Source organism: Callorhinus ursinus, unplaced genomic scaffold (assembly GCF_003265705.2).
Source record: "Callorhinus ursinus isolate GAN/ISIS: 27379988/994484 unplaced genomic scaffold, GSC_fseal_2.0 scaffold1, whole genome shotgun sequence".
NCBI classification, from domain to species: domain Eukaryota; kingdom Metazoa; phylum Chordata; class Mammalia; order Carnivora; family Otariidae; genus Callorhinus; species Callorhinus ursinus.
Window position 1 is genome coordinate 46,747,263 of NW_027397063.1, and position 10,378 is coordinate 46,757,640.

The 10,378-nt window shown below is 40.9% G+C and overlaps 1 protein-coding gene across 1 annotated transcript in view; it reads right to left on the reverse strand.

Moving 5' to 3' along the window:
• The window catches only part of MORC1 (MORC family CW-type zinc finger 1), a 182,259-nt gene that overhangs the window by 158,507 nt on the left and 13,374 nt on the right, over positions 1 to 10,378 (reverse strand). Inside the window, exons 5-6 of the mRNA XM_025866329.2 lie at positions 7,209 to 7,299; positions 6,440 to 6,548 (exon numbers count right to left, since the gene is read on the reverse strand). Of these exons, the coding sequence (XP_025722114.2) occupies positions 6,440 to 6,548; positions 7,209 to 7,299 (200 nt within the window). The remainder of the gene's footprint in view (positions 1 to 6,439; positions 6,549 to 7,208; positions 7,300 to 10,378) is intronic.

Below are 10,378 nucleotides of genomic sequence, written 5' to 3' on the forward strand. Positions count from 1 at the left end.
CCCCCCTGACTGAAATGGACAGATCATCTAAGCAAAAGATCAACAAGGAAATAAAGACTTTAAATGACACACTGGACCAAATGGACTTCACAGACATATTCAGAACATTCCATCCCAAAGCAACGGAATACACATTCTTCTCTAGCGCCCATGGAACATTCTCCAGAATAGATCACATCCTAGGTCACAAATCAGGTCTCAATCGGTACCAAAAGATTGGGATCATTCCCTGCATATTTTCAGACCACAATGCTTTGAAACTAGAACTCAACCACAAGAGGAAAGTCGGAAAGAACTCAAATACATGGAGGCTAAAGAGCATCCTACTAAAGAATGAATGGGTCAACCAAGAAATTAAAGAAGAATTAAAAAAATTCATGGAAACCAATGAAAATGAAAACACAACTGGTCAAAATCTTTGGGATACAGCAAAGGCAGTCCTGAGAGGAAAGTATATAGCAATACAAGCCTTTCTCAAGAAACAAGAAAGGTCTCAAATACACAACCTAACCCTACACCTAAAGGAGCTAGAGAAAAAACAGCAAATAAAGCCTAAGCCCAGCAGGAGAAGAGAAATAATAAAGATCAGAGCAGAAATCAATGAACTAGAAACCAAAAGAACAGTAGAACAGATCAACGAAACTAGGAGCTGGTTCTTTGAAAGAATTAACAAGATTGATAAACCCCTGGCCAGACTGATCAAAAAGAAAAGAGAAATGACCCAAATCAACAAAATCATGAATGAAAGAGGAGAGATCACAACCAACACCAAAGAAATACAAACAATTCTAAGAACATATTATGAGCAACTCTATGCCAGCAAATTAGATAACCTGGAAGAAATGGGTGCATTCCTAGAGATGTATCAACTACCAAAACTGAACCAGGAAGAAATAGAAAACCTGAACAGACCTATAACCACTAAGGAAATTGAAGCAGTCATCAAAAATCTCCCAACAAACAAAAGCCCAGGGCCAGATGGCTTCCCAGGGGAATTCTATCAGACATTTCAAGAAGAATTAATACCTATTCTCCTGAAACTGTTCCAAAAAATAGAAATGGAAGGGAAACTTCCAAACTCATTTTATGAGGCCACCATTACCTTGATCCCAAAACCAGACAAAGACCCCATCAAAAAAGAGAATTACAGACCAATATCCTTAATGAACATGGATGCAAAAATTCTCACCAAAATACTAGCCAATAGGATCCAACAGTACATTAAAAGGATTATTCACCATGACCAAGTGGGATTTATTCCTGGGCTGCAAGGCTGGTTCAACATCCGCAAATCAATCAACGTGATACAATACATTAACAAAAGAAAGAACAAAAATCATATGATCCTCTCAATAGATGCAGAAAAAGCATTTGACAAAGTACAGCATCCTTTCTTGATCAAAACTCTTCAGAGTATAGGGATAGAGGGTACATACCTCAATATCATAAAAGCCATCTATGAAAAACCTACAGCGAGTATCATTCTCAATGGGGAAAGGCTGAGAGCCTTTCCCCTAAGGTCAGGAACGTGGCAGGGATGTCCACTCTCACCACTGCTATTCAACATAGTATTAGAAGTCCTAGCCACAGCAATCAGACAACAAAAAGAAATCAAAGGCATCCATATCGGCAAAGAGGAAGTCAAACTCTCACTCTTTGCAGATGATATGATACTGTATGTGGAAAACCCAAAAGTCTCCACCCCAAAACTGCTAGAACTCATACAGGAATTCAGTAAAGTAGCAGGATATAAAATCAATGCACAGAAATCAGTGGCATTCCTATACACCAACAACAAGACAGAAGAGAGACAAATCAAGGAGTCTATCCCATTTACAATTGCACCCAAAACCATTAGATACCTAGGAATAAATCTAAACAAAGAGGCAAAGGATCTGTACTCAGAAAACTATAAAATACTCATGAAAGAAATTGAAGAAGACACAAAGAAATGGAAAAACGTTCCATGCTCATGGATTGGGAGAATCAACATTGTGAAGATGTCAATGCTACCTAGAGCAATCTACACATTCAATGCAATCCCCATCAAAATACCATCCACTTTCTTCAAAGAAATGGAACAAATAATCCTAAAATTTGTATGGAACCAGAAGAGACCCCGAATAGCCAGAGGAATACTGAAAAAGAAAAGCAAAGCTGGCGGCATCACAATTCCGGACTTCCAGCTCTATTACAAAGCTGTCATCATCAAGACAGTATGGTACTGGCACAAAAACAGACACATAGATCAATGGAACAGAATCGAGAGCCCAGAAATGGACCCTCAACTCTATGGTCAACTTATTTTTGACAAAGCAGGAAAGAATGTCCAATGGCAAAAAGACAGTCTCTTCAACCAATGGTGTTGGGAAAATTGGACAGCCACATGCAGAAGAATGAAACTGGACCATTTCCTTACACCACACACAAAAATAGACTCCAAGTGGTTGAAAGACCTAAACGTGAGACAAGAGTCCATCCAAATCCTAAAGGAGAACACAGGTAGCAACCTTTTCGACTTCTTCCTAGAAACATCGCCAAAGGCACGGGAAGCCAGGGCAAAAATGAACTATTGGGATTTCATCAAGATAAAAAGCTTTTGCACAGCAAAAGAAACAGTCCACAAAACCAAAAGACAACCAACAGAATGGGAGAAAATATTTGCAAATGACATATCAGATAAAGGGCTAGTATCCAAAATCTATAAAGAACTTATCAAACTCAACACCCAAAGAACAAATAATCCAATCAAGAAATGGGCAGAAGACATGAACAGACATTTCTCCAAAGAAGACATCCAAATGGCCAACAGACACATGAAAAAGTGCTCAACATCGCTCGGCATCAGGGAAATCCAAATCAAAACCTCAATGAGATACCACCTCACACCTGTCAGAATGGCTAAAATTAACAAGTCAGGGAATGACAGATGTTGGCGGGGATGTGGAGAAAGGGGAACCCTCCTACACTGTTGGTGGGAATGCAAGCTGGTGCAACCACTCTGGAAAACAGTATGGAGGTTCCTCAAACAGTTGAAAGTAGAGCTACCGTTCGATCCAGCAATTGCACTACTGGGTATTTACCACAAAGATACAAATGTAGGGACCCGAAGGGGTACGTGTACCCCAATGTTTATAGCAGCAATGTCCACAATAGACAAACTGTGGAAAGAGCCAAGATGCCCATCGACAGATGAATGGATAAAGAAGATGTGGTATAGGGCGCCTGGGTGGCTCAGTTGGTTAAGCGACTGCCTTTGGCTCAGGTCATGATCCTGGAGTCCCGGGATCGAGTCCCGCATCGGGCTCCCCACGAAGCGGGGAGTCTGCTTCTCCCTCTGACCCTCTCCCCTCTCATGCTCTCTCTCTATCTCATTCTCTCTCTCAAATAAATAAATAAATAATCTATAAAAAAAAAAAAAAAGAAGATGTGGTATATATACACAATGGAATATTATGCAGCCATCAAAAGGAATGAGATCTTGCCATTTGCAACGACGTGGATGGAACTGGAGGGTGTTATGCTGAGTGAAATAAGTCAATCAGAGAAAGACACGTATCACATGACCTCACTGATATGAGGAATTCTTAATCTCAGGAAACAAACTGAGGGTTGCTGGAGTGGTTGGGGGTGGGAGGGATGGGGTGGTTGGGTGACAGACATTGGGGAGGGTATGTGCTACGGTGAGCGCTGTGAATTGTGCAAGACTGTTGAATCACAGATCTGTACTTCTGAAACAAATAACGCAACATATTTTAAGAAAAAAGAAAAAGAAGCAGGAGAGGAAGAAAAGGGGAGTATGTCAGAGGGGGAGACGAACCATGAGAGATGATGGACTCTGAAAAACAAACTGAGGGTTCTAGAGGGTAGGGGGGTGGGGGGATGGGTTAGCCTGGTGATGGGTATTGAGGAGGGCACGTTCTGCATGGAGCACTGGGTGTTATGAACAAACAATGAATCATGGAATACTGCATCAAAAACTAATGACGTAATATATGGTGATTAACATAACAATAAAAAATTAAAAAAAAAAGAAAATCATAAATATTACAGAAAACGTTCCCAACCTGAAGAACGTGTATTTCCAGACTGAAAATGTCCAATAAGCAACCAGCACAACGGATGCAAACAGACCCACCCAAAAGCAAAATACTTACATCAGAACATTGAAGACAAAGAAGATTCTACTGCTTCAAAGAGTAGAAGGGGGGAAAAGAAGAGTAAGTCACACACAAGACTCAGAAATTAAAATGGCTTCAGACTTCTCAGTGACAATGCTAGAAATAAGAAGATAATGAAGCAATGGCTTCCAATTCCTGAAAGAAAATTCACTCCAACCCACAAATAACACCAAGCTAAACTATCACTGAGTGTTCAGGTAGGATAAAAATATTTTCATGCATGTGAAGTCTCAAAATACTTGACTTCTCATTCATCCTTATTAAGAAAGCTAACAGAAGACATGTTGGCCAAGGCAGATCCTGGGAGCACAGCAGAACACCAGCCGTGGACAGCAGGAGTGAGAGGCAGCAAGAAGATTCCAGGGCAGAGCCTTCAGGAAGATGGGACAGAGAAGAATGGAGCAGGAGACTGGGGTTAACATAGTGATTAAGACAGAAAACCAAGCAAATACTCAGGACAGTGCTAAGTACATAGAACACTAAGGAGACAATTACTAATTCCAGGGAAAAGAAAAAATTATGCAGAAAAAGGAAAAAATTAGTTTATGACAGGATACAGTGTGAATAGTGTTTATATAGTCTTCCAACGTAAATACTGAACATTAGCATAACTAAAATGACAATGGAGCTACCTTGAGGGTAGAGAATTGGAAAGGTATGTATGTGTGAAACAAACAGATGAAATAATAATATATAAATCCTTTTAAAACGAGCAATTAATACATAATACATCAAATCAAGAAGTAGTAATACAAGTATGTTATATAGAGATATGCAGGAAAATAGTGAAAAAAATCAGCTAATATTGTTGAAAGAGATTGCCTGGGTTGAAGTAGAAATGGGAGGGGGTTGCTGGTTTTAGTTTTTTGGTTTTTTTTAAAAAAAAAAAAAAAAGGAAATGGGCCATGTTAGTTAGGAAAGCTATAACCTCAGCTTTGGCCCAATTTTCCATGCCTTTACATACATAAATGGCATCATAAATGCTTAAAGCATTGCTTTTCTTTCTAACAGTCTCCCACTCAGCTACTCCCTATTGCCTACAGACTTGTTGCTTAGCCGGCCCCACCCCACTGTGGCCGGTGGGCATGCTGCACCCTTGGGGGACAGCCTCACATCCCCACTGTCCTTCCAACCCCATACTCCTGTGCAGGTCTGAGAGTTGCTGCGTACCACTTCTTTCCACATACCAGCCTTTACAGCTGCAAGTGGTACTCACTGCATAACACCCTCATCAACCAATCGAGGCTCTCTAATCTCTCCATCCATACCATTGCTTTTGACAATTTTGTAACAGCAGAAATGCATACTCACTGAACAGCATTCTTTTTAAACACCCTCATTTTGTTAGGTATCCAATTCACAGGTGTTTGCCTATATTTCATGACCCCTTTGATGGTCAGATGATCTTCTGCTGGTTTTCTACCTTCCACAGGGTCTAACCAGTGCTGGGTCGTTCCTTAACCTGCATCTACTGTATTGAATTACACTGACATTGTGAATAGTAAAACTCAGACACTGGAAAGTAATAAAGCGTAGCTAGGTCATCAAATGGAGTTGAAATTATGGTTACTGGGGTTACAGTTTTAAATCTACTTTGCACTCAGTTTCTTTAGATTTTGTATTCCAAGTCTTTTAATCCAATATTTATTTTTAAAATGATAATCCATTTATGGCACAAATGGTGGAAATGTTTTGCAGCCTCCTTCCAAAAAGGTCCCTGTGCCAAAGGGAGCCTCTTATTCTGGGAGATTTGGGTACATGGATAATGAAAATAACATTCTGAAAACTGCCTTGAGTTAATAACCCACTCAAGAATGGTCAACAGGGGGGGACCTAGGTGGCTCAGTTGGTTACACACCTGATTTGGCTCAGGTCATGATCCCAGGGTCCTAGGATCGAGTCCTGCGTCGGGCTCCCTGCTCAGAGAGGAGCCTGCTTCTCCCTCTTCCTCTGCCCCTCACCCCCGCTCATGCTCACATTCGCTCTCTCTCAAATAAATAAATAAAATCTATTAAAAAAAAATGCTACCCAAGAAAAATAAGTGGCCATAGATTCTTAAAAAAAAAAAAAATGGTCAACAGGACATGCCTCCAATGACCCCCCACAGAATGTCCAGCCACCCTCTCTCCACTTCCCAAATACATTCCTAAATTTCTAAATCATAATCAGAAAAGAACTGTTATAGACTTCACCTCCTGAGATGGTAAATGAAAACAACACTGTTACCATGGAAACCAAAGGAAAATCTCAACTCTTACCTCAGTAAGACCTTCTCTTTCACAGAATGTCTGAGAAAAAAACACACAGGTCATCGTTTCTTCCTTCTTTGTAAAAAGAATAAAGTCTTTCCCAATCCTCATGGATCCACTGTATTAAAAAACAAGAACATACTGGTTTACCTCTCAAACACTGAAAAGAAAAAACAGGCGGGCACGAATCTGCACTGTAATGAATTGTTCTTTCATAGAAGTAACTCCCCTGTTTTGCTGACCCATCACCAAAAGGGTGAAAATATTATTTTTTTTCTCAAAGTAAAGCAGATGGATTTGAACCAATCCAGCTCCATACCCTTGTTTGAGACAGGACAGCTAGAAATAAGGGGTTGTCCAGGACTCAAGAAAAGAACAATCATCTGTCCATAGCAGGTGTCACACGGGTGACGATATACCCCTGAACTCACCTTACACTGAGGCAGACTAATAAAATAATAATTATGGACACATAACTACACCTGCACTAACCTATGCTCTGAAAAACAAGAGAAACATAGAGATTCAAGGAAGCTCTGGAGTACAGGGCTTCTGCTTCTTGAGAGATGATTCATCCCCTATGTGAGAATTAAATTTACAAATGTAAAGATTCAAGTCAGTTATCAGTATGGAAATCCCAAAACAAGACAGGACTCTCCAGTTTATATATATGTTTTGAGCTTTACAAACCTGATCATTCTGTATAAGATTGCCTGTAAATAAATATTGTTCCCAGTATCAATAATACATGCCTTAAAGGAAAAAAAAAAATTCTCACCTTTTAAGACCATTACCATATTGCCCAATAAACTTCAAGGTTGATGACCGTTTCTTGGATGTTCCGAAGTAAATGATATCTGAAGCTTCCTCTATAATTGACAAAGACATATAGGTGGTTAGAAATTATGAATCACTGGGCGCCTGGGTGACTCAGTTGGTTAAGTGACTGCCTTCGGCTCAGGTCGTGATCCTGGAGTCCCGGGATCGAGTCCCACATCAGGCTCCCTGCTCGGCAGGGAGTCTGCTTCTCCCTCTGACCCTCCCCCCTCATGTGCTCTCTCTCTCTCTCTCTCATTCTCTCTCAAATAAATAATAAAATCTTTAAATAAAAAGAAATTATGAATCATTGACACTGGCCACAGGTCCAGTTGTCAGGATGTCACACATATCTCAGGACATTAGGGCAAATCCATACCTCTTGGGTCAGCCCAGTGACAAGGATTCTTGTCAGGCTCCATGATCTCTGACCAGGATCTTAACCGTAATATACTGAAGGAGGTCAGACAGACCTAGCCATATGACCTTGGGTAAACAGAGTATAAACTCCGAGTCTTAATTTCCTCGTCTCTAAAAGGGAACTACGAAGACCTAGATCACAGGGCTGTTGATGAAGACAAATACACTAAAGGAGATCATCTGTTTGTGAAACCCTGAACACAGTACATGCCACTTGATAAGTGCCAATACATTGTATGTGTTATAATTATCTGTACCACTAGTCATTTTCCATGAATTTGGCCCTTAGCCAGCTCCATGGAAGACCGAGCAGGGCAGAATGGCTTCAGGTCTGACGCTCCCTGGGGAAGAAGGGCCACTTGTTCCAGACTCTCAGAGTCATTCTCCAGATCTCTCCAGGGCATTCTGAAATTCTAGAGAAGAATCATCTGAACTTCAAAATACACATACCCCCAGAAACCAGAATGCTCCTAGGGACACAAGGAAAGGTAGAAATGGGTCTCCCAGTTGGCCTACCTGAACGTGTCCTCTGGAACTCTGGAAACCAGTGTCAGTCTGTGCGCAGACTTGCACACCTGGTGTGTGGTGTGTAAGGGCTACCAGACACTCTGCTTATCTGAAGCCAACTGGACATTCTATCGCATGCTCTTATAAAGGGCTGGGTATTAGGTGAGGGTATCCATAATAACAACATTAGCTACCATTTACTGTTTAGTATATGCTAGGAACTATATCATATACTTCACATGCACTGCCTAGTCAATATTTATAAGAAACCTACATAGTAGATACTATGATGATGATCTCCATGTTATGGATGAGGAAATTTAAGTTCAAAGAGTGTATGTAACGGTGTCCAAGGTGAAACAGCCTATGAATGCTACTGTAAGCATAACAATCCAAAGTTGTCAGAAACCACATTCCGTGGTTTTCAAAGCACACCTCACAGACTCCCACATATGGTGGCCGGAGTTCTGGGCACAGGTATAGAACACTGACATGACCCCTGCCCATAACAATTTATGTCATGGTAGGAAAAACAGATAAGAAACAAATAAACGAAATAATTTCTAAAAGCATTAAGTGAAGAAAATAAAACCAGGATAATGTGATAGAGAATTAACAGGAGTGTGGCCCTCAGACAGAATGATCAGGGAAGGCCTCTTTCATAAGATGACATCTGAGATGAGCTTCAAATGAAGGGCCAGCAGGTATGGCTGGAGTGTCATAAGCAAGGGAGTAAGTGCCATGAGAAACAGCCAAAGAGGTGGACAAAGGCCAAATAATGCAAGAAACTGGAAGCATTACTGGGAGTATAAATTATATCCCAAAGTATGGAAAAACCACTAAGGGCTTTAAAAAAAGGGGAAGGATATGACGTGATTTATATTATAGATATCTTTTTTTTAAAAGATTTCATTTATTTATTTGACAGAGAGAGAGAGAGCACACAAGCAGGGGGAGCAGCAGAGGAGGAAAGAGAAGCAGGCTCCCCACTGAGCAGGGAGCCCGATGCGGGACTTGATCCCAGGACCCTGGGATCATGACCTGAGCTGAAGGCAGACGCTTAACCAGCTGAGCCACCCAGGTGTCCCAATTTCCAACCGATGTTAACAGGAATTGCTCTCTCAACACTAGTAGGCTTTTAAAAATAGTCCTGTATATGTCGGGGCACCTGGGTGGCACCCCACATCGGGCTCCCTGCTCGGCGGGAAGCCTGCTTCTCCCTCTCCCACTCCCCCTGCTTGTGTTCCCTCTCTCACTTTCTCTCTGTCAAATAAATAAATAAAATCTTTAAAAAAAAAAAATAGTCCTGTATATGTCAACTGATGTATGAGTTCCTTCTGAAGATTTGAGTATTTGCCACTTTTCTGTGTTTTCGTCATTTTGCTTATGGCTGTATCATAAAAGGAGTTGCTTCTTTTTCTTTTTTTCTCTAAGGAAATGCCTTAGGATATATCAGATATTCTGTTACTTAAACATTCAGGAAAATGAACTAAATGGTCAGCCTAGAAGTGAAAAACAAAACTGTTTTTTCATCATAATTTTCTCACAAACTGTCTTCTTTCTCTTATTTAAACACTAAGGAACCAAAAAAAAAAAGAAACAAACAAAAATAAATAAATACACAAAGAAACAAACACTAAGGAACCAACAATACTTAGAGTCAAAATCACCTGGAAAAATCAAAATTATCCTGACAAAGTCAGAACAAGACCTGAGTAAGAGATTTCAGCATTTTCTAAACTTCCTAATAATCTCCGACTATTCATACCAAGGGAGCACTTCAGAGACTAGCAAGAAGATAACTGCTTTACGTTGTATTCTGAGCTTCCAGCAGTGATGAGCATCCTTTCCGCTGGTATAGAATAGACCAGAACTGTTCCCTATTACTTGAACTCCCCTCACGATTTTTTTAACCTAGTGGTCAAAAATCCTGTTTTGTGGGTCATAGACAAGTGTTAAAAAGAATTCAGGGATAAGCTATCCCAAACGAGTCAAAGCCCTTATTAGAGGGAATAACATTTCAATTTCACGGGACGCCTGGGTGGCTCAGTTGGCTCAGGTCATGATCCCAGAGTCCTGGGTTGGAGTCCCACACCGGGCTCCCTACTCAGCGGGGAGCCTGCTTCTCCCTCCGCCTGCCACTCCCCCTGCTTGTGCTCGCGCTCTCTCTCTCTCTCTCTCTCTCTCCCCCTCTTTCTCTCTGAC